Source organism: Saccostrea echinata, unplaced genomic scaffold, assembly GCF_033153115.1.
Source record: "Saccostrea echinata isolate AGI-Se365-2 ecotype Australia unplaced genomic scaffold, CSIRO_AGI_Sech_v1 ptg000009l, whole genome shotgun sequence".
In the NCBI taxonomy this organism is placed as follows: Eukaryota; Metazoa; Mollusca; class Bivalvia; order Ostreida; family Ostreidae; genus Saccostrea; species Saccostrea echinata.
Genome location: NW_026889758.1, coordinates 23,636,265 through 23,662,178, shown reverse-complemented (window position 1 = coordinate 23,662,178; position 25,914 = coordinate 23,636,265). Strand labels below are relative to the sequence as shown.

At 34.4% G+C, this 25,914-nt stretch overlaps 1 protein-coding gene and 1 pseudogene across 1 annotated transcript; one reads left to right on the top strand and one right to left on the bottom strand.

The window, feature by feature from the left end:
• Nucleotides 1–1,267: 1,267 nt before the first annotated feature.
• On the top strand, nt 1,268–2,237 carry LOC133182555 (putative nuclease HARBI1; annotated as a pseudogene).
• An 8,851-nt stretch (nt 2,238–11,088) lies between these two features.
• LOC133182554 (uncharacterized) lies at nt 11,089–17,646 on the bottom strand. The gene is made up of 3 exons (XM_061317402.1): nt 17,108–17,646; nt 11,503–11,633; nt 11,089–11,369 (listed from the first exon to the last, which is right to left on the bottom strand). Exons 1-3 carry the CDS (start codon nt 17,644–17,646, stop codon nt 11,089–11,091), a joined length of 951 nt encoding a protein of 316 aa, XP_061173386.1.
• Between the last annotated feature and the right edge of the window lie 8,268 nt (nt 17,647–25,914).

The following is a 25,914-nucleotide window of genomic DNA, read 5'->3' as shown; positions in this document are numbered from 1 at the left end:
TTTGCGTGACTATATTGTCTAATCAGGCAAATACATGTACCAGTGTCATTTCCACCTCCGATATTTTCCCTGACCAAAAATACTGATAGGCAGGGACCACGTGTGTTCAAGTGCTAGTGACAATGTGTTTACCCTTGAGTTACAAATGGAGTTATTTCTTCTGTGATGCATATTTCAATAAAGGAAAATAGGAAGTAATTCTTTCGACATGTGCGATAGCAATATATCAGGCTGATGAGTTTAGAGCGTTCGACGCGTTTTCTCGGCATGCATGCATGTACAACTTGAATGCGTAAGTTGCATAGTATGTGCTTATACCGTGTAGCATGCATAAAGCTCAACAGTACAGTGTTATTTGGAAAAAAATGCACGTGGTAGCCTTTTCTTCTTTATTGTTCAAATATAAATGTATATCAAACATGCATTTGCCGTTTTGATTTTTATTCATTGCATCTAAATTATTCAAATTTTATATACTCCTTTCAAATTTTCAATAAAATTCCTAGTTTTGGTAGGATTGTTAGATTTATTGCATGTTCCAAAACTGCTTTATCGGAGATGTGTACAGGCCTACATGTTTTCGGTCAGTTCATGGCGTGTTCCAAAACTTTGCTATCGGAGATGTGTACATGTCGACAGCCAGGCTAGAAAATCACTCAAGTGTAAAAAAGGCATTAGGGTTTATATAGCCGGGAAAATAAGTGAGCGAATCTGAAAGAAATATGGCGGAAAAGGGAGTACGGGAATGAAATAAGTCGTACAAGGATGAAAATATCACATATTTAAGAGTTCATGTCAGCTTTAATGCATGTTGCAAAGTTTCAAATCCAAGTGCTACTTTGTTAAACATACAGACCAGTAGAGCTACAGTCTCATCAGAGACTTCTGTTTTCTTCCACAATATTTAATTTCAGGTCTTTGATGGAATTCTGGGAGCCACTACACAAGAATGTGATAGATGTTGGGTTGTGACGCTCTACCCTATACCCTAGGGCGACTTCGATTCGTACCCGAGTACTAACTCCAAAGACTTTAAGTATCATTTTCGGTTAAGTAAAGGTACTGTATGTGTACTTATTAAAGTGGGCTTCATATTTTAGCGGCTTTGGCGCTGACAATGATGCGCTAATTCATGAATCCCGCTAAAAATTCATTAATAAATACATTGCGCAGCGCTAATTCATGATTACGCAAACAACTCCTTACCAAGCGATTGCGCTAAATTTTAAATTTATGTTTATTTTATATATTTATGTACACGTACAGTATGTTTGAGGAAATTCTAGCGCGCATTTCACCACGTTTGGTGACAGTTGATTTTGCAGGTGGATTGAAGAGACAAAACCCAGTAAGCAGTTTTTAATTTTTTTGAATTACATAACAAATCAAGAATCCATGAGAGAAGTTAGCCCTTTTATTTTGATGTTGGTATGGCTATGGTTCATAAGACACAGTGGGATTTTTAGATGGGACTCATATCTGTTTATCATCAGGCCCTGGTGGCGATCCTGACTACATCAACAGAAATTCATTTCCATCAATGCAGCTCCAGGCACTGTATCTGACTTTAATTTCTCTTAATGAATCAAAATCTTGCACAACATAGATGCACAAAAAGCTTTTTAAACTCTTGCATGATTTTTGTGCCTACTGATTGCTGAAAGTTAATAAAAATAAACAGACAGTTTTTATGCTTTAATTTTAGGTTGTATGTGATGATACTCTTCTGATTCGTGAGATTTTTGTACAGGCTGACATTTTTATACAGGCTGGCCTGGTAGCATACACGATGCAAGGGTTCTGAGAAATTCTGAATTATTCGAAAAAAGCTGAAGCTGGCAATTATTTGGACAGAAACACAATAACCCTTGCTGATAGTGCCTATCCACTAAAGAGTTGGCTTATTACCCCAATCAGGGACAATGATTGGCTTGGTGCAAACCAAAGACGATTCAATCGGATCCTGTCTTCTGCCAGGCAATCTATTGAAAGATGTATAGGACATTTGAAAGGAATGTTTAGGAGGATGCGTAAAATACCCTTTCAGAAACCTGAGGATGTAATTATTGGGATGTGTCTTGCACAACCTCTGCATACTGCATGAGGATGATGTGGATGACTTCACTGAGGGAGATGACATTGGACATCCAAACAATGACCCAAACATTTTCAGGAATGATCCCAATGGCATAAACAGTAGGCAGGCCATCACCGCTACACTTCTTAAAACAATCTGACTTGAAAATAAAATTCTGAGTCATTGTTCTTCAATTTATTTTGAATATGATAACACATTTTGCAACATAAAAATAAAAGCAAACTAAACAAGTATTCACTGATAAAACGTCAGAGATACTCAAGCTGTAGACAGTCAACTAAGAAGTGTCATAAATATCCTAAAATGACATGAGATGTAGTCTATTGAGTTTCAACAACTTCTGTTGAATAAAATACATGTAATAGAAATACAAAATACGTGAGTATATACATGCATGTAGGAGATCTATCACGGAGTTTCACTTGCCTGCGAAAATACAAGTATTCTTATGGAACTCAGAATTCATATAATTAATTCTAATAATTTTAAAAGTGAATTGTATTCAATATGTCATCAATTTTCAGGAATATTAATGAAGCATATAGTGGCGGTAGTTTCTATATTGATTGAAATATTTGTCCATAGAAACGTGCATTCATTTGTATTACTACTTCCTAAACGACATCGCAACATTTGATAGGCCTGTTGACCAACGTTTTAAAGGCAATTTCCGCGTACAACGACTTGTCCTGCCTGTGTACCATCTATCTTTCCGATAGAATCTTCCATACAAATCCAGAACAGACATGTCAAGTTCCAAGCCATCATGAGTTATCGGAAATAGCCCGATTAAAAAAACAACAAAACTATATACATGTAGGTCTATTGAGGACAGAATTTAACATTTATGCAGATCCTTGTAGAAAATGTTATCGAAAGGTTAACCTGTGTCACCTTTCCGAGTAACCAATGAACTCGTCCTTGGATGGTCGTTCTAAAAACCTACCCGAGATTCCTACGCAAACGAAACTAGAGTTTGAAAGAAATGATAAGAACCTCAAAATCTGATTTCTGCCTAGGTCAGGGAGTATACAAATACAAAAATGTAAGGAGGCCAACAGTCTGCAGTTTCCAATATAAACTATTAACTCAAAAGATACTTCAGTTAATAAAAATATTTGTTAATAAGACTATAAAAATTTATTTGAGATTCTCATCCTAGTACAATGTACAATACCATTTTTATGCATTGATTATTTTTTAAAGAAAGTTTGGAAATTGAATTTCCATTAAATGAAATAAAATTTAATCTTGTTTTATTTATTTATACGTATGCCGTTATGTAGTATCAAAGGGCGGATTCCCCCTTTTTACATGGATAATATTTTAAGTCAGTCTCTAATTTATTTCCAATATGGAATTTTTTTTATTGAAATTTTCTAGCTAACCCCCCCCCCCCTCCCCAATTCTTGGTTTCAATTCTGTGTCTATCGATCCAGATGTATCCAAAAATGTTCTTTTAGGAAATAGAAGAGACAGTTTCCCCCTCGCCCACACCCACGAAATAGGTGTTGAATTTTAGAAATCCTTATTTTGGTTTGTCAACTTTTTTTTTAACAGGCAGGTATATTGTAAGTTATTTTTTTTTATGCCTGCCCAACCTGCTTTGAAAAAAAAACTTTTCTGAGAGTAAACGGGTTTTGAATTATTTTTCTTTCTGTTGTGCAAGCTTGCTAAAATGCTTGGGTTTACATCGCCTAAGGCTCACCTTTCCTGCCAAACTGCAACGGGTAGATACAATTTTTAATCAGAACACATTGTGTTTCTGTTACATCGGACATGACCGATGAGAAAATACTTTTTTTCTTGCATGTAGATCACTACAAAAGCTGGCAAATAATCCAGATTTATATGTACAGTATGGTCTGTGAATTGCTAAAACTATATACCCAGAGCAAGTCCATCTTCAGCATGAGTTGCCAACAGCGGCTGGTTATTTCCAATGGGTACCTGAGAGGCACCCTATGTACGTATTTATGTCAGAGGCAGTCTTTACATAGTGTTTCTCGCTGCATGTTTTAAGGGGAGGCTTTCTGAGGAATAACTGAGGTAATTGATGTCGTAAAAGCTCGCTTTGCACCACTATATTTTTTTCTTTCCTACAGTGTAATAGGCCTGGCACTGTTTAGGTCAGCGACCATTACAGATGCTATGGAGTGCGCCGTAACAGATGCGAAAAAATGTAGAGTTGTGGGAAAGGGGAACTTACTAGAAGCGAAAGGTGTATAGGATGCGATGGCAGTGTCAAAAAGAAGACATGTGAGCATCTCAGTCCAATTTTCATATCCATGAATTTATTTTGTTAATATTTAACAATTGATCACTGAAAATTACAGTATAAAAATACTCAGAAAAGTACATATAAGGCAAGTGTAACAAGAGGCCCAAGGGCCTTAACGGTCACCTGAGTACAATACAACAATTTAGAGGATCCATAAACTTATAAATGGAGCTTTGTTGCCCAAAAGCAAGAAAAATAGTATGATTGGCATCAACAAAATGATTGGTCTAGTATCTATCTGTCCCCCATTTATTACTATTACTTTGCAGACTATTTAACAAAATGTCTATTTTTAACCCCATATTATTACTTATCACATTGGCCTCTCTTGGCCTTTGAAGAACATTTAAAAAGATAAGTTATTTTTGTTTCATTTTTATTCAATTATTTTTTTCCAAGTCTACCTGATCATTAAAACTATGAAAGTAGTTTTTGTATTATACAATAAATATTCTTGCATTATTCTGTCTATTAACCTTTCAAATACATTGTTTACAGTGATCAATTATCAAAGGTGAATGGCAAAGGGAAATAACTTTGCTCAGCAGAATACAAGTTAATAGAGCCCTGGCCAGGACAAGAACACTTGACTAAATGGTCCAGATGTTCAAAATTCTGGTAAAAATACCTTTGCATATTAAAACTTCTACTCTGTCTCGAATATGCCCAGAAGCATAGAAGATTTTCAAAGATATGCATTTTCACAATATTATTAAATAAAGCCCCACCCGTACACCAGAACATCTGACCAAGGGGCCATGAACTCACAGTTCTGGAAGAAGCACCCTTGCTCATCATAACTAAACACTTGTTTCTTTGCTTTATAACCAGTAGAAGAAAAAAATATTTTGAAAGAAATTATGCCTCTTCACAATATAATCAATATAGTCCCCCCCCTCTTCACCAGAACCCCTGACCCAGTGGCCAGGAATTTCACAATTTTGGAAGAGGCATTCTTCCTTATCATAACCATGCACTTCCTTTGTTTGAATAATACCCAGGAGCAGAGAAGACTTTGAAAGAATTTATGCATTTTCACTATATAATCAGTAGAGCCCCGCACTAACATCAGAACCCTTCACCCTGGGGCCATGAATTTCACAATTTTGGAAGAGGCAACCATGCTCATCTTAACTTATCGTCACTATGTAACTAGTTTATTTAATATCCAGGAGCATAGAAGATTTTCAAAGAATTAATGCATTTGTACTATATATTCAAAAGAGCCCCGCCTTAACACCAGAACCCCTGACCAAGGGGCCATGAAATTCACTGGATGAGGCACTCTTGCTCATCATAACTATGTATTTAGTTCATGTACTTTATTTAATGCTCAGGAGCAGTGAAGAAGATTTTCGAAGAATTAATGCATTTTCACTATATAATCAATAGAACCCCGGCCTAACACCTGAACCCCTGATCTTTGGGCCATGAAATTCACTATTATGGAAGAGGCACTCTTGCTCATCGTAACTATGTACTTAGTTACTTTATTTAATACCCAGAAGCAGAGAAGATTTTCGAAGAATTAATGCATTTTCACTATATAATCAATAGAGCCCCGCCCTAACGCCAGAACCTCTGACCCTGGGGCCATGAAATTCACTGGATGAGGCACCTCTTGCTCATCATAACTATGTACTTAGTTACTTTATTTAATACCCAGGAGCAGAGAAGCAGATTTTCAAAGAATTAATGCATGTTCACTATATATTCAATAGAGCCCCACCCAAACACCAAAACCCCTGACCCTGGTGCCATGAATTTCACAATTTTGGAAGAGGCACTATTGCTCTTCATAACTATGTATTTAGTTACTTTATTTAATACCCAGGAGCAGAGAGGAAGATTTTCAAAGAAATAATGCACTTTCACTATATGATCTTTATAGCCCCCCCCCCCCCCCAGCACAAGAACCCCTGACCCTGGCCTGGGGCCATGAATTTCATAATTTTGGTAAAGGGCTCAATGCTTATTACAATCATGCCAGCAGTTTGACTGCTTGATGTCCAGGAGTAAAGAAGAAGATTTTTAAAGATTGCATCAATTTTGGAGGTTTTAGCCCCACTCCTCAGCCTCCCCCCCCCCCCCCGGGGGAGGGGGGCGGGGACCATGAAGTTCACAATTTTTGTTCCCCTTCACCCATAGATGCTATTTGCCAAATGTGGTTGAAATTGGTTAAGCGGTTTCAGAGAAGAAGCTAAAAATGTTCAAATGTTAACGCACGACGCACGCCGACGGACGAAAACGGATAGCAATAGGTCACCTGAGTGACTCAGGTGACCTAAAAATATATGATACACTTTTTCTACTTTGATTTTTTTTTTCTTTGGTCTCTTTCTTGTGGAAATACTTTAAAATGCAAAAAATATATTTTTGCGACTGATTGATGCTTTGCATCGACTTAAGGACATTGGCAAGTCAGGGTTTTCCGGAGAAAAAAGGTTTAATACTTGGGTTTTTTCACTTATGAAATAGGATTGAGTGATCTCCCGTGTTGAATTCTCCAGGCGGTGAAAACCAATAAAGCGTATGTAATAGAAGTAAACAAAAGCACATGTACTTTCTTCAACGGGTAGAATTATCTATACAGCAAGAAAGAAAAGTAGTAATGGATTTGTTGTACATTGTATTCAGGGATCAAAGAACTACCAGGTTGTCATTTACCATAATTATGCTCAGTATGCTGGGAAGGGCAAAGATGTGACATATGCTAAAAGGTAGAGCGACTGAGATCAGTTCTTAGGTTGTATGAAGGAAGCAGCATTTAGTAACTACGAATAGAAATTATAATCAATTCATGCCAATATTTTATGACAATGTGTTTCAATCAATATAGTCAATTACATGACAGAAACAATCAACCAGTCTGACTCTCAGAGTCTCTTGACCATTATGAATGATATGTATACGTAATTATAGCTTTTAAGGGAAGCAACTCAAACAGAAAGATCGGTGCCGGTATGTCCTTGTCTTGTTTCTACATATACATTTTAAGTCAAAATATCTAGAAGTCATCGGAAATGAGGATACAATTACAATAATGTATTATGTAGTACAAAAACTATATGAAATAAGTGGGTTTTGGAGAAGTATTATGGTGAAAAATTATGATGGTCCCTTTTTATCAACATTTTACATAGGAAATGCATTGAGAATTGCAAAAACACTAATATGACAAAATCTAAAAAAAGAAGGTTGGCTTGGTAAACAATCCAGAATATAGCCTATTTAGTGCAATTTAACCTACTCAAGAGTTCTTGAAAAATTCTATACGATAACCAGGAACCTTGCCAATGTCCTTAACTTGTGCATGATTTTTTGCGCTTTACAATTGGTCTAGGCATTTTTTAATCTGAGAGTAGAATGCAAATGGCTGCCGTCGAAGTCAAGTTTCTGATGTTACAGGTATTTCTATCTTTTGTAAGTCGTAAATCACAATATTACAGAAATATTTTTCATAAAATGAAATCAAATATAGGTCCTTCTTCAAAATATTCAAAATTACAAAGACATGCAGCAGTAGAGAATATATTTCAAGACGTACATGTATATATCAACATGATCAAGATTAGATATAAAATAATTACCACATGGTTCGACATGATTCCGGATTTTTCTTCCAATACAGCAAACACGCGTACAAACGGAAGTTGAATATAAATCTCGGAATCCCGGGATGTATTTTCTACCGCTAAAGAGGGATAATCGCGCTTTCGCGATACATTCTCACTACAGGGGAATTATTCCCAACCTAATTAAGGGGACATGGGAGAGTAGTTGAAAAAAAAAACGCCATTACTTGACAAAGTGCTGTTTTAACTAAGCACTCACTAACAGCATAGCTAACCAAAAACTGTCACAGATACGGAATTGTTTCCTCCAAAGATATACAACAGTTACTCTTCTTGCAAAGCATTCATGGATTTTTTTTGTATTAATTAAATTCTTAAATGAATATTCTATTTTGGAAATTATCTGAAAAATTATACAAAATACCTACATCTAATACTAAATTAAATCTGATTAAGGTAGAGAAAAGCGTTCCTCTTGATTGTGTGTTGTTTTACGTCCCGTTCGAGAAATCTTTACTCATATAGAGACGTCACCATATACCGGTGAAGGGCTTCAAATTTAGACCTTTACTCGGAGCTCAGGGCCATTGAGCAGTGAGGGTTCTTTATCGTGCCAACGCCTACGTACCATGACCTCCATTTTAAGGTCTCATCCAAAAGACCCGCAACTTTCACTTCAAAGTGCCTAGCGCTTGGCGAAGGAACAGTTGCTACCTATTTTTTATCGACTTAGGTCAGTCGCGGCCGTGATTCGAACACACGACCTTCCGATCACGGAGCGAGCGCCCTACCGAATGAGCTACCGCGACGATCCGTTCCACTTGAAATTCATTGAAAAATATTTTTCATCTCGAAATATACAATTGTTCTCTGCGTTAATAAGACATAGCATACATTGTGATTTCTATATTTTATTTCAAATTTCATTGGTTAACTCCAAACGACAAAATGTTAAGTGATTGTAATCTTGTATAACTTGTATAATACAGGCCCATAACAACAGTTTCAAAAGGAGGGTGTAACTTCCCAAAACAGTCTGACATGCAACAAAAAACAGCATTTAAAGAAAAATTTACTATAGAAAAATACTATACTCAGACACCCTCCACCCCCTGCGTTCCACGGGCCTGTTAAAAAGAAATATTATTACTAATTAATGAATTTACCGGATGACAGTGAAGAAAAAAATTTTGATGTAGTAAGTTATGTTACTACTTTGTTACGGTAAATCAAAATTACACGACATTTTACAGAATATTTTGATGTTCTTTTTTTTTTTATTTTCTTCATGCACTCAAATTCATTGCCGTTTAAACAATGTAGTAGATACCGATGATATCCCGAGTTCGCTAAAATGGATCCCGTGTACAGATGTATTTTAATTATCAATTATACCCACGTATATTGATAGAAAAATACAACAAAGCAACTTCCAAAAAGAGAGCAGCAAGTCCTGAAACAAAAACGCGTCCAGATGGAAATAAAAGTATGAAATATGAAGATAACGAATAGTATTCAATCTCGAAAGTCCAATGAAACGATACAAATTTGGAGCAGAGCAAACACGGACCTCAAAATTTAGAGGAGGGATCAGGTGCCATGGAGGAGTGAGCATGCCTTGCCGAACAGGCAACACCCTTCGTGTGCTCCTTGCCATGATCAGTAAAAAAACCCGGACAAATCCGTAGACAGTTCAGTGTATAAATAATGGCGTAACAATTAGTATGAAAAAGTCAGTCAACATTTGACTTAATGATAGGTTGTATGTGCTGACAAGGTCATTGTATCGACCATAGAACGTATGGAATGACGACTTTAAACGAGACTGCTGATATTCTTGTTTTATCAACTTGTTTGTCAATAACTTACCTCGTTTTAGAAATTGTTCATACGTAGAGCATGCTCTCGTACCGAATCAATTGAGAGATATAAACAGATATAAACACATCTGATTTACCCAGTGGCCGCCTCCTCATTTCCTTCATTTATTGTTATCTTGATGAAAAGAAAGTGGAGATCTCCGATTTTTTTTAATTAGACAAAAGGTAATATAACAAGCAAATATTCTCGAATATGCTGTTGTACAGTACTCCTTAAGTTTCTCCTTCATTACAGTAAATATTTTAGTGAGGAGTAAAGAAAGAGGCTTGGTAGAACATTTACTTGAACCTGCTATGTATCTTATTATGGTGGCCGTCTCATCATTCGCTCCATTTATTATTATCTTGATGAAAGGAAAGTTGAGATTCTTCGATTTTTTTTTATTAGACAAAAGTTAATAGAACAAGCGAATTTAAAGAATTGTGGTATCCCGCTTTCGGTGTCTTAGTGGTTGGGACGTAGTTATTTAGAGTATGAGTGGCATATTGGAAATGTCAATTATAAATTCCTCCTTTCTCACTTCCAAAGTTATCAGCAATGATATTTTTTTTAATTTGGTGAAACTTGAAGATCAAGGTCATTGGGTCAAATATCATAGCACATTTGAAAACGTTTTGTCACAGGCAATGCATTTTTCATGAATGCTTGAACACTGTTCGTTATCTCCATATTTCAAATACGAACACCGTGGTATCTTCTCTCTCATTCTAAAAATATTCTTTTTCTGAAAATTAGGTCAAACTTCAATGTCAAAGGTCTTGTGACAGGTAATGTAAATATTAAATATGGAAGTCTTCTCTCTCTTCTCATTCCAAAGTTTAGAACAAGGTAAAAGTTATTTTAACATTTTTGAAAATTTGGTCAAACATGAAGGTCAGGGAGATTGGATCAAAAATCACAACATGATTGGAAATGTCTTGTCATAGACAACGTACATGTGCAATATAAAAGCCCTAACTTTTCTCATTCAAAAGTTATGACCAACGGTAAAGTCTTTGTAAAAGACAGAGACTGACAGATGAATGAGATTCAATTTCCCCTTGCTTTCGCGAAAGCGGGGGACAAAAATCAAATTCTTGAAATGTAATCCTTGTGAGACGACAGTTAATATGAAAACCAAGGAACATCGTAAATTTTTTTACGTTCATACTGTATTCTGCACTTATATTTGAGATATCTAGTATTGAAATGTTCGAAACATCTTGACACACTCATTTGTTGTTTTACAAATTTAGGCTCAAGTAACTATTTGTTCATGTTTTTCTGTTCTTGACTGTTATGACCGTTGTCTTCGGTATAATTTGGCGTTGTCTGTTTCTTCGCATGATGAAGTAAACGATTCCATTTAAAATGCCCCCTATATTAGAGAACGTCACAGCAGGAACAATGACTCCTAGAGGAACGTTGCCATCGACCTGTTTCCAGGCTCCATAGACAGCTGCAGCCCACCATTGAATGATGAAAGCAAAGACAAAGAGAGACATCGTCCTGGCGGCCTGTAGAGCTTTTCTGTCGTCTTTGTTACCAATAGTAACTTTATCAAAAACACGAAGCAATCAAAACGTGGATATACATGTACATATAAATACTATAAATGAACTTATATAATGTCGCTCATTGTTTTGTATTGTAAGCGAAAATAATACGAAACCATATTGATATCTTACCTGCCAGTTTCTTTGTTTCTGTCCGAATCTTGTACCACGTTAGTGAGTATAAAAAGCTGTTTAGTGTCAATACAGTCAATACTGGGATTGTGGATAAAAACAGAAGTGAAATTTCCCCTGCTACTCCGCATCTGAAAGAAATTAAATCTATAATTTTACGTCCAAGTAAAAGAATTCTCGAGATGCAGGGACATACCATCGTTTTGGATTGAAAGTGGGGGGAGGGGGTCAGCCAGAGAAAAAAATTTCTTACCTGAAAAAAAAAATCGACAAGCAAGCAAACAAAATCCTATTTCGAGGAGGGGGGGGGTGTTTAGGTTCCAACTTCTCTCGGTACCAAATTTTATTCATACACTACTACTAAATCCTTATTAGACTAATTTACAACAAAAAGTGGGAGGGGGGAGGGGCAACCGGCCTTTCAATTAACATTTCAAATAGCAAAGAAAAATCTTCGCAAAAAAATGGAAGGGGAGCTAGCCCCCCCCCCCCCCCCCCGTTGCTACGTGCCTGAGATGTATTATTGATTTAACGGTTATCTTTATGAATCGTTTCACCATGTTTGTTCTTAAGGTTTGACATGTTTCTACAATATTTAAGTTCCTCAAGTCATATTGCGTCAAGTACAGAATGTTTGTAGAACGTGAAAATGAAGAAAAATTAAATGTTTTTGGTCTTGATTTTGTTAATTTGTTTTATTTTATAAATGAATTTCTTTACGTTTTTGAGAATTCCATATTACGGAAATGTCCGATCTATTCATAAATAATAATTGCATGCACGATTGATTTGGCGCTTAGTATAAATTATTATAGTGTTCCAGGCGTGTGTTTGGTTATTGCGAAGTTCGTCACAAGATTATAAGGACATACTTTTATCCCTTCCCATCCCCGCTCTAAGAACTATGTAAAGCATTGTATCTACATCTATACTTATAAATTAATAAATTTTGCAAATAAACTCAGAAACGGGTGTACCAGAGTTCTAATACTAACTCCTCTATGAATACACTAGATACAAGATGATGTCCGTAAACTATATTCAGATTTCACTCGCATATTAAGTATCGTACATTAAATTAAAAGTCTACTTTCATTTTCTATAAACAGCCATGAAATAGCAAAGACCTGAGTACGGTGGCGGTTCCGGTTGGCGGATCTAAGTTACTGGCAATTTTTAATGAAACTGACAACAAGCAATCGTGTATTTATTTCATAAAACATCATCACTGAATTATTCAATCAAAACTTGATTTAAATGATATAAAAGAAATAAGTAGTGATAACCGATTAAAAAGGGAAATGTGCAAATTATTTTCGTCATTCACCGATCTTAATATTGACGGAAGCTTTTAGAACATCATATAGCATCGAACCCGATGTTAAAAAGAAAAAAGAGGCGATTTAGCTGCTTGAACATAAAAGAAGCTTTTGTGTGAATGGTCATTGAAATAATTGTAAATCATTGATAACATTATAAGTTGTTAATATATTATATATCGAAAGACTATTAGTAGGTTTTTCTAATAAATTTATCGGTAAAATAGTATTCCTCTCTGAGAGCATAATGGCAACGAACCCGAAGTGCAATTTGTGCTTCGCAATAAATTTGCTTACACGAACAGAGAAAAAGTAATGAATAAGGTATTGTTCAAATACAATTAAAGCTGTTAAAATTTGTGCTTTAATCAATGCATTTCAGTTTGTTTGTTTGTTTGTTTTTTTTTTGAATACAGTGTTTTGTATTAAATACTCGACCTATTCATAAGGCGTTAACCGCTATAAAAAAAATCGATTTATCATTAAAATGTGCATATTCGCTGCTTTTATCCTTGACAGAACTGAAATAAGAGCACCTGAAGTACAATATCCATAACAGGTATTACAGTTTCACGATAAACGTCAATCAATGAAATTGTTATTTTCCAAGTTTTTACAAGCGGGGGGGGGGGGGGGGGCGTACATCTACTTTTGCTCCAAAGCTAAATGCGGGATTTTTTTTTCTTCCTGTTATAAGCCTGTAGGCTGTCAGTAGAAACTACAATATATATTACTGGAATTTTTCTGTCGGTAGTGGTATAAATGCATTTCCCCGCGCTTGCGCGGGATTTCCTCTAGTTTATATATAGTTCAATGTTTCTTACTTTCATCACTTTGAGCTAATGCATTTCTACGGATAATTTTTTTCTGTTCATTTTCCGATGAATATAATCTCGTCGTCAGTAACCGAACTACTGTACACTAGACGTTTTGATATGACGACTGTCAGTGTTTAGTTTTTTTCCGATAACTTGAACAAGGCGATTATGTTATAAACTAATACTCTCTCAAACGAATGATTTTGTTCTTTTCATGATTTAAATTCAGCTTAGACTGTAAATCTTAAGTATCACTCCGTATGCTTTAAAGGAAATATTTTAATCATTTGTTAATAGTTTTTAAATTGTACAATAAAAATTCTTGTTGAGTCTGGAAAAGAAAAATTTTCAAATAAATTATGAAGCGAGGTAATTGTTGTCAATGGGTAATGCCGGGGATGGCAAGGGATATAACTCTGTAAAGAAGCATGTGTTTTGCGTTTTTTTTTTTTTTTTTTTTTTTTTTTTAAACATGTAACAATTTACATTGAATTTAGTACAAATTTAAAAAAACAAACAAACTCGAAAATTTTTTTTCCGTAGGTTATAAAAATTAAATAAGAAGGACCTTAGACTAAGATTTCCTGATGTATTATTCTCACGTATTTCGTCTGCACATCAACTTTATACAGGGTATTAACCATGCATGTTAACTGTCAATCAAGTTGTACATGTACGTGTATTAAGGTGTATCGACAAGCAAGTTTATGTCAAGATTTTTTTTAACCTTAAGTATCTCATTTTGACATTCAATTGCATTCCACTCGACGTGACACCTTTGATCATTTGCTTACTTACAACAAAGCAAGTTTCTGCCTGCTTTACAAAAATGCTTTTTTTGGTTGTTAGTACGGGAATTAATGTCGCAGCTGTTGTAGAAAAAATACATAACCCGCGTAATTTTTTTTTTTTTTTTTTTTTTTTTTGCAATAGCTGCTACGTCAATTCCCGTACTAACAACCAAAGAAAGACATTTTATTGTTTATTTTATTGTTTATATTTATATCTGTATAAAAAATAATTAAAAGTGGGATTAAAAAGATTAATTATCGTATTATTGATATGTGTGTGTCATAGTACGTTTCATTGATGGAACAACCACTGAAATCCGTACAGGTGATATGCCTGGTGTTGATCATGAACTGATAAACGGCAATGGTTTTCTTTAGAAATAAAGGAGAAAATATTCAGTGGATGTAAATATGTTGTAATCACTTTTAAAATTGCACGTGCAGATTTTCATAACTTATGTAATCGATAACTTAGCAAATTATTTTAAAGAGAATATAACATAACGGGGAATTCTTTATTTTTAACTTTTAAAAGAGAAATATAACCGCCTTGTGTACTACAGGCTTTTAGATCCGCTCCCGAGAATCGTGTAATTCCAATCGATATATTTCTACGAGGCCGTCGGCATGTAAATTTCGTGCACAATTTTTTGAGTGAGCTAAATAATGAATATGTACATGAAAAATAACATGTTTTTCACTGACATCGAATTATAAGCATTGACCATATAAATTTATATTATGTTCATCGAGAAATGAATCTAAAAAACGAATCGCACACTTTTTTTATGAAAGCCTTCGGCTTTCATAAAGTGTGCGATTCGTTTTTTAGATTCATTTCTCGATGAACAAATAATATATATAGTCAATCCTATAATAATTATATATATGTTTTTGTTGATGTGGTTGTTAATTAATATTGATTTATCAATTACAGCATTGAGAAAATAATTATATAAATGCGATTATGTAACGAACGCACCAAATCTAACACATTTGTTGTTATTCAAATTAGTCAAGAAAAGATTTATTTACGGAGGAGTTTTCGAGGGATAAAATAATTATGAAATACCATTCCATGACCCCTTAAAAGCAAGTGACCGTTCAGGCCCATGGGTCTCTTATCTATTTTCAGTGTCAACTGACTGATTGTTGCTATACGATGGTCTTGAAAGCGTATCAACAAATTTAAGAGACGCAGAATACATTTGATTCCTGCGCACTATATATTCAACAAGAACATGTGACTTGCTACTTCGAAATTAATCAGTCACAATTGTTAATTTGTATAATTATTTATACCGTAATGTACTGTGCTACATCATATTCTAAAAGTGGTGTAAATCAAATGTGGATTCTCAAAAACTTTAAAGAACATTTTCAAAATATATAATCGCAGAATTTTTCAACAAGTTGGTAACATCAAAACCTATGACTTTTCGATACTTTATAAAAACATTATTCAGGGGTCTTGTTGTATGCCCTGTTGATAGATTTGTATTATCGTATTTTTTTAAAGATCGATCACTGTTCACCTTTATCGTTACCTTTTACTTTAATCAGTGAATAATTGATTTCAAATTAATTTTAAGTTAGATACAAAAGATTAACACAGTTGTACTTTTTACAAGCTCATTTTAAATCGTTTGTCTCCAATTGGCCTTTTCAATTGTCACCATTTTCTGACGGAAAATAACAATTTTTGTCAGATTTCCCCTTCTATAGTATATGTCAAAATATTCAACAGGACAGTAGCTTAAATTATTGGAAATAAGAGGTATATGGTAATACACTTAGTATAAAAATTTCATCATTAAATTAGCAAAAACTAAGATAAATAATGAAGAAATCCATGAATAATATAATTCCACATGGTATTCTCAATTTTTGACAGTATTTAATTTCCTTATAGAAATTAAATGTATATATAAAGAAACTCTTTCTATTGAAAAAAAAGATTTTATTTTCTTTGACAGGGACGATATAGAGTAGTATGCCAAAATAAGGCAACAGTTGAGAAAAAAAAAATATAAAAATTATGTTGTTCAAAGACGAGAGGAATAGGACGATCAGGGATCATCAAAATACTCTGGTTAGAGTCGGACACAATTTCTCTATTTACTTGCTTGTATGTACCAGTGCTAACTCCATGCACTTGGCCCCTTGTTTTTTTTTTGTTTGTTTGTTTGTTTGTTTTTTTTTTTTAACATTAAATGAACCAATATAATTGTATTTTTGTGTCTTTTATTTTAGTTATCTATTATTTATGCCTACCCGACTAATAAAAACCATAAAAGTACTTTTTGTATTATGGAAGAAGCACTATTGCTCATCATAACCATGTACTTTGTTATCCAGAGAAGAGAAGAAAATTTTTTAAACAAAATTAATGCATATGACTAAATGATCAATAAAGCCCTCTCCTAACACCATAATTTTATTTTGTTTATTAATTAAATTACTGTTAGTTCTACTTCGATTATACAAGGTTAATAATGTATAAGTATTTATTTATATAACATGACGATCGAATATAAACTGTGGGATTTGAACAATTTCCTCAGCCGCTGATATCCACTTGAAAGAAAACGTGAAAAAGGAGGTACCTAGAATTTCAGTGAAATCATTGTAACAAAATCTATTAAGATATTTCTCTTTCGATCATGAAATTACTTACGATACACCAGTCGGCCCCATTTCATCTGCTATGGTTATACCAAGGCATTCTACGAACGGAAATCCAAATGTGAGTGAGAGAAGTTTCCAATCACACTTTCCAAGGTCTATATTCTTATCAAACTTGATCAAGGCAAAGGCGTTTATGGCAATAAGAGATACCAGCAACATTTGGGCTGATATAAACATGAACATAATAAAGCCGTAGTATTCACACAGTTCTATTGGATGAACGTGGTCTTTAGCTGTCAGCATATGAAAGTGATCCATAAAGTGAACAAGGTTGAAAAAACCATCGCACACAGCCAAATAAACTACAAAACGTTCACACTTTGACCATGATTTGAAAAAAGTACGTGCAGATTTAGATCGGAAAGATACCACTAGTGTAGCAACTACCGACACAAAACTACATACTATACAGATGAGAGCCGAGGAGTGAATCAGATAAAAATTGTGTGTTCCAAGTCCTACTACAGGTACTTTGTAGCGAAAGTCCTCTACAAGGTGTTTGTAAATCAAAGTGTTGTTCCTCGACATCCTTCAATACGAAACCGAGACAGATGGTAATCTAAAAAAAAAAAGAATTCGAACAGAGTTGAAGTAGTGGCACAATATATATCCTAAAGGTACTAATGGCTCGTAATAAACATTGGCTCTGAGTCCAATAATCTATAGTCAACAAATAAATCTAAAGCACTTACCATGTCAAGTTGTGAAAAACACAATTGAATGCCAAAGTCATTAGAATACCACATCAGAAAAGATATCAGAATATTGTTGCATGCTTTTTTCATATGAAGCAGAATTTATTCAAAAACATCTACATGAAAAGAAGTGTCCTGCTGTGGTCTTCAATTCAACATTTAGATATATCGATGACGTTTTATCAATTAACAATATTCATTTTGATTTTTACGTTTATTCAATATATCCCTTTGAACTCAAAATAAAAGATACCGCAGAGTCTGACATATTTGTTTGAAATTTGGACATTTTATTAGAAAAAGACGTTAATGGTAACCTAACAACAAAACTTCATGAAAACGTGATGACTTCAACTCTTCTATCGTCAACTTCCCTTATTTATGTAGTAATATATACCATTATCACTTGAATGTAGAGTTTATGTCTTCCAGTTCATTCGAAATGCAAGAGCATTTTCTACGTTCGAACACTTTCTAAAACGAAACAAGCTGTTGACAAATACGTTAATGAAACAAGAGTATCAACAGTCTCGTTTCAGGTCAATATTTTGCAAAATTTTATGATCGACCAAATGACCTTGTCAGAAAAAAAATCTATCATTAAGTCGAATGATGACTTACGTTTTTTCATAAAAATTGTTAAGCCATTATTTTCACTGAATTGTCTACGGATTTTTTCGTTTGCCCGATCATGACAATGAACAAATGGCGGGTGTGACCAGTCGACAGGGGTTGATTACTCCTCCATGGCACCTGACCCCACCTTTGATGTTTTAGAGGTCCATGTTTGCTATGCTCCTCATATATATATATATATATATATATATATATATATATATATATATATATATATATATATATATATATATATATAAGGACTACAAAAAAACCAACAACACTGTATAAGGGACTTCCCGAAAATTTGACAATTTCTATTGTTTGTGTCGTTGGTCTTTTAGAATGGAGATATCTATCTATATATAGATATCATATAGATATTATATAGATATTATATATATATATATATATATATATATATATATATATATATATATATATATATATATATATACACTAATAGTTTATCAATAAATATTATTATTATTTGATGCAAAAGACATGTGATAACAACTTGAAAGGTGTCATAATGCAGATATGATGAGTGAAAGAAATGCACATGAAAACAGGTTCTTTATTATTATTATTTTTAGAGGTGATGTACTTAGAATGAATGCCTCTAATTATTACCATTTCCATTTTGTAGATATTAGCTCCGAGCACGATTGATCAGTTTTTGTAGTACGACAGCTGGGAAATCATTGGAGGATTAGATCTGATTTAGGTGACCTGTGTTTTAATGGATTTAAGCATTAGCAAATTTGCTTGAATAAATATTAAAATAATTTATTTTTACGATCGCGAAGAAATATAATCCTGTGTCATAAATATGTTGAAAACCACGTTTCGATTACAAATCAATATGAAAATGAATTGACTGATGTTAAACTACAATATATTTCCTTATATGATAACATATGCAAGTTTCAAAGCAGATTAATGAATGTGTAAAACATTTCTTTTCATCGATCAGTATAATGTATACACAACACCCGCATACATGCAAGGAGCACGCCGTCATGGTAGCTCAGTCGGTAGAGCGTGATCGGAAGGCCGTGAGTTCGAATTTCGGCCGCGACTGACCTAAGTCGATAAAAAATAGGTAGCAACTGTTCATTCGCCAAGCGCTCGGCACTTTGAAGTGAAAGTGCGGGTTCTTCGGATGAGACCTTAAAAACCGAGGCCCCGAGTGCAAGCAGGCGTTGGCATGATAAAGATCCCTCACTGCTCAATGGCACTGAATGCCGAGTAAAGGTCTTAATTTGAAGCCCTTCACCAGAATATGGTGACGTCTCTATATGAGAGAAAAATTCTCGAATGGGACGTAAAACAACATTCAATCAATCATGCAAGGAGCGGAGGTCATGGCCTAGCTAGAATAATCTAAGCCGTTTTTTTGGGATAGGCCCTCAGCTGCAGCGCAGTTAAAATATACGCCCCATAAATGAATACAGAGGAGTTCCAGAGAAAATAATCCCCAAACTTATCATAACAAACCGTTTTGAGCTAATTTTTGCCTTCCATCCAACAAAATTATTGTACATAGAGAAAACACATTTAATATTTCTATCTTCAAATTTTTCGACATGTTGACATCGGTACTCTTTGAATTGTTCATAGTGTATGCTTAGCTGAGATTTACTGCCCCTTTTTATTTTCCTACATTGTCAACACAACAGTATGAATTCTATCGTTAAACCGGGTCCAAATGACAATGTTAAATTTAAGAGATAAAACATTCTATCTAGTTGGAACAGTCATCAACATGCATTGCACGTCAAAGGCAATAGCAGTGAGACTACATGTATATGTATAAAATATGTAGTGTCAATTGAATTTTCTTTATTACCTAAAAATTAAATTCTATGGTATGAAGGGTTTTGATGTATCTAATATTTGAATCTGATAAAAAAAAAAGGGGGGGGGGTGTTTCAGTTCCTCATTGACAATAAATGTATCTAGTAGGTTTTGAAAACCAGGTCTTCCAACAATCTGGAATTTCCCTGGGTACTAATCGTACCGCTTTACAATCAGACCTGTTTTATGAAGCAGAATTTATTCAGTGGATATCGGTCACTAATTAAAGAACCTTTCATTTCTTATTTCCCCTAGTTTGTATTCTAACGACTCGACGACGTTCTATCAATTATTAATAATTATTCATTTTCGTCATACTTTGGTTCGATATATCCCACTGAACTCGAAATAAAAGACACCACAGAGTCCGACACATTTTTTATGGATGTTTTTACTAGAGAAAGAAATTGATGGCAGACGAAATCTATAACTTCATTATAATCTTATGACTTTACGATTCTATCGTCATCTTTTCTTATTTGTATAGCAATATATCGTTATTATTTGCATATGATGCTTATGTCTGCCATCTGTTTCGATACGCAAGAGCATAATCTGTGTACGAAAATTTCTAAACTGATGCAGGTTATTGACAAATGAGATGATATTACTTAAGTCAACATTTTCGTTTAAAGCCAACCTATACAAATTCCATAAATGATACAAGGACCTTGTTTGCAATTAAAGTTTGCAGTTTAGTTGAATGTTGACTGATGTATATAATTGGTAAAAATTGTTATGCTATTGTTTTTCATACTGAATTGTCTACGGACTACTCCGATTTATCCAATCAAGACGAAGAGCTCACGGCAATTGTGACACATCGACAGGGGATGCTTACTCCTTCGTGGCACCTGATCCACCTTTAATGATTTTCGAGGTCTGTTTGTTCTGCTCTCAATTTGTTTTTTAATCTAAAATATCGATGTGTGGCGTTGAATATGTTAAAAAGTATTATGAAGTCCTTGATTGACTGATTGTATGTTATTTAACATCTCGTTTTATAACTGTTGTATGTAGAGACCAAGGCGAAGAAACAGCAATGAATAATTTATGGGAATTCGACTTTATATGCGGACTTTTAAAACATTTTTAGGTCACCTGAGTCACTCAGGTGTCCTATTGCTATCTGTTTTCGTCCGTCGTCGTGCGTTAACATTTATTTGAACATTTGAACATTTTCAGGTTCTTCTCTGAAACAGCTCAATCAATTTCAACGAATTTTGGCATATAGTTTCTATGGGTGAAGGGGAACAAAATTTGTGAATTTTATGGTCCCTGCCCCCCCCCCCCCCCGTGGCCTGATGGATGGGACTAAAACTACCAAAATTAATGCAGTCAAACTGTTGGCATGATTGTAATAAGCATTGAGCCCTCTACCAAATTTGTATGGGGTTTTAATGATTAAATAGGGCGGGGTCTAATGATAATGTATTAAAAATGCAATAATTCTTCAAAAATCATCTCCTCTGCTCCTGGGTATTAAGCCGATGAATTAAGTACATAGTTATGACGAGGAAGGGTGCTTCTTCCAAAATTGTGAATTTCATGACCCCAGGGTCAGGGGTACTGGGGGGGGCTTATATATTATACACTGAAAATGAATTAATTCTTTGAAAATTCTTCTCTGCCCCATGGTATTAAGCAAACAAATTAAATGCATAGTTATGATGAGGAAGGGTGCCTCTTCCAAAATTGTGAATTTCATGGCCCCTGGGTAAGGGATTCTGGTGTTTGGTCGGGGCTCTAATGAATATATAACAAAAATGCATTAATACTTTGAAAATCTCCTCTGCCCTGAGTATTCAGCAAACAATATAAATGTAAATGTATAAATATAAGTGCCTTTTCTCCGCAAACAGAGTTCAAAATTGGTAATAAGTGAAACAAATGAGAGTTAATCCACTTTGCTAAATTGTGAGAAATCTTTGTATGTAATTTTATTAGTAGGTTATTTGATGGAATGAGAAAACAAGGAAGAATGTTATATATATAGAAACAAAATAAAAATGAATGTTTGGTTCGAGCAAAAGTCGGATTCTTGCCTGGAAAGCAGCATAAAAGATTGAAATAAAGAATATCTACATGAATGTAGCAAAAGGGTCAGTTGTACTTAGTCTGTGCAGTGTTCTACTGGACATTTGACGTCTTATTGTCAGTCAAATTTCATGGAGATCAGAGTATAGTTGGCAAGAGACTGGAAAAAATTGATTTATACTTTATCAAAGTTAGCAGAGAGCCAGGGTGATTAGGGGGCATGTTGTAGTTTCTGACAATGGTAAATACCCGTGTTGTATACTTAATCAAGTAGAGAGTGCTGGTAACAGGTATTACCAAGTTTTTGGTATAGCCAAAAGGCAAGTGTTGACACCAAGTGTTACCAAGTGGCAAGCAGCTAAGTTGTTTGTGTAGCATAGAGGCATCATCTCGAGTAAATATATAGGCATTAAAGATTTTTCTTTGTGTACTTAATTGTAGCACTAGGCAACTGACAAAAACATATCTATATATTGAATACCTCACACACTAACAAGTGTTCATTGTACATATATTTCTATATTTCGCATTTATTATCATCCCTGTAAGACTTGAAAAAAAACAAAAACAAAACAAGTACGGTCCCAAGGAGATCAATAGGGTCTCGCACGTTACAATAAGCAAAATGTTATTTTTACCAGATTTTTGAAATTCTTGGACAACATAGCTTCATCTATCAGTTGAATTTGTTTTACAGTTCCTTTACAGTGTTGTATTATACTCATGTGACCGTTAATTATTAAGGCCCTTGGGCCTCTTGTTTAGTTTATATTGTGGGCCAAAAAAAAACCCCGATCTTACGAGACTTTCATTAACAAAGCAAAGTTTTGGTTTTGGTTTTTCAGGGGGAAAAACAAAGAATGTACAAACTTAGGACATTTATTTTTGTGGATAAAATATTAAATACATGTATATACCGGATTTAGACATCAACTGGAATCAATGGAATTATTTGTTCTATTAAAATTTTCAGTATTAAGTGAAATTCCTAACATAAACAGCTGAAAAATTTGTAACCTTACTTGTTTTTCTGAACAAATAAGTACACATTTTTGAAAGAAAATATTGCTGCTTAACAAAGACGCTAACATAAGATAATGATTGGTTTTGTAATTCTACCATAGTCCTCATACACATGATTGATATTTTATTTGTAGTACTTGATTGCCCCTCCCCCTCTTTGCACGAATACGTAACAGTCTCAATGGGAATAGGTATGCTTTTTTTAAATTTGCAGAATAGTTTTGAAGTTGAGTACCATTTCCGTTGGAGTGCCTTCCATGTATATTTTTCAGTTGTATGTTATGAACAATAGTCACTTCAATCTTATTTTTTTTTCAACTGGGTTTAAATAATTACTGTTTTCCGGCCATGGAAGTGTAGAAACTGTGCCCTGTTTAAGAAAATCTCTAGTGCTTTCTGAGTTATGTCACTGTGTTAAGTTATGCTAAAATACAAATCACTATCTTGAAAATACAAAGCAAGCACACATTGTAGTAACATCTTTCATAATCTCCTTCTGATGAAAGATGAAGATATCAAACAGTATCGAGTTGATTTCAGGGTTCCTTTGGACGATTTTAAATCATCAGTGGTTTAAAACACCATTACAAAACCATTCACCAGATTTAAACTAAATTGAAAACAATTAAAGTCAAATACAGAAAACCGTTAATCAAAACATAGCAATTAAGGACTAAAAAGATATGTGGAGTGCACTCATTCAAGATGGAACATGTACTCTAAATTCAAAATTGTCATCAATAATCAAATCCGCAAAACGTTTATTTGCGCTTGGTTCAACTCTAAAGAAAAAAAGTCTTCTGGAAAACTGGATTCTTATGTAAAGCTTAAAAGTAATTTCCAGTGTGAAGAATATTTAACATTACTGAATAACTTTGACTTTAGAAGGGGCATAACCAGATTAAGAATATCTTCTCACAGCCTAAAAATTGAAACTGGTAGATATATTGGACTAGAAAGAGATAAAAGAATATGTGAAAAATGTAATTTGAATGTAGTGGAAAATGAAATACATTTTACCATAGATTGTCCTTTTTACAAAGAAAAAAAGAACCAGACTTATAAATGAAGCACAGAAACATAATAAAAACTTTAATAGCTTAGATAGTTCTCACAAATATTTTTGGATCATAACATGTGGAAATATGAATGTTTAACTTCAACTTGGAAACTACCTCTCTAATCATTTAATATAACATTGTAAAGCACAACAATTTGCTACAGTGTATGTATGTATTTTAATTATTTAACTTTCACATTTTTTAAAAATTTATCTCCGTATTGATAATGTACTGCCTTTGTCTCCTAATGTATCTTTCATGCCTCGCTGGGGGCCCTTGATTGGAAATAAATGCTCAATAATAAATGTTGTATTCAATGTGGAAACAAACATTCCTGAAATCTTTATCCATGAAATGTGTCTTAAATAAAAAAAAAAATGGACACATCTGTTTCATATTTGGATATTTTACTAGAAAAAGACGTTAATGGTAATCTAACAAGAAAGCTTTATGATAAACGTGATGACTTAAACTGTTCAATCGTCAACTACATTTACTTATGCAGCAATAAATCTTTATCACCTGCATATGAGGAGAATATCTTTCACTTGATTCTATACGCAAGAGCATGCTCAACAATTTCTAAAACGAGGTAAGTTATTGACAAACAAGTTGACTGATGAAACAAGAATATCAACAGTCTCATGTAAAGTCGTCATTTCGTAAGTTCTTTGGTTGATACAATGACCTTGTCAGCGAATATTTCTGTTCTTTCCCGATCATGGCAAGGAGCACACGGCGGGTTGACCGGTCGGCAGGAGATGCTTACTCCTCCATGGCACCTTGATCCCACCTCTGATGTTTTTGGAGGCTCGCGTTTGCTCTACTGATTGCTCTCGATTTGTATCGTTTTAATGGACTTTGAGCTTGAATACTGTTCGTTATCTCCATAATTCATTTAAAAGACGTGTTGTTAAATTAATTTTTAAGTAACGCACTTACATTAATTTGACTACCTTATAGTCGCCCGAGTGGCGCAGTGGTAGAGCGTCTGCTCTAGATTCGCGGAGTAAGGAGTTGATCCTTACGTCGCGGGTTCGAATCCCACTGTGGGACGTGAAGACCGGTCCTTCGGATGAGACCGTATAAACCGAGGTCCAGTGTCGCAGTAGATGCTGGCACGAAAAAGATCCCTTATTGCTCAATGGCCTTGAGTGCCGAGTATACATGTAGGTCAAAATTTGCAGCGCTCCACCGGCAAGTGATGGTGTCTCCATATGAGTGGAAAATTCTCGAGAGGGACGTTAAACAACAAACAAGCAAAGACTGCCTTATAACCCAGTGTGTATTTAAATGGTCAGTCATTGCGTTTAAAATTTCACTTAAATATTTTTCATCGGGCTTTGGACTCGATCTTGATAACAAATAAATAATCTTAGAGACCAGTAGTTGGTAATTATACACCTTGGTATTCAAACATGAAGCACATTTTGAGGATGAATTACTTTGATCTTTGGGTATTTCAACACACACACAGATATATATATATATATATATATATATAT

Coding starts and splice junctions, on each gene's coding strand:
- LOC133182554 (XM_061317402.1), bottom strand. CDS start 17,646: ATGTCGAGGAACAACACTTTGATTTACAAACACCTTGTAGAGGACTTT. Junction 11,634..17,107: donor ATGGGGCCGACTGGTGTATC/GTAAGTAATTTC, acceptor AATTTCTTTCAG/ATGCGGAGTAGCAGGGGAAA. Junction 11,370..11,502: donor AGAAACAAAGAAACTGGCAG/GTAAGATATCAA, acceptor TTTTTGATAAAG/TTACTATTGGTAACAAAGAC.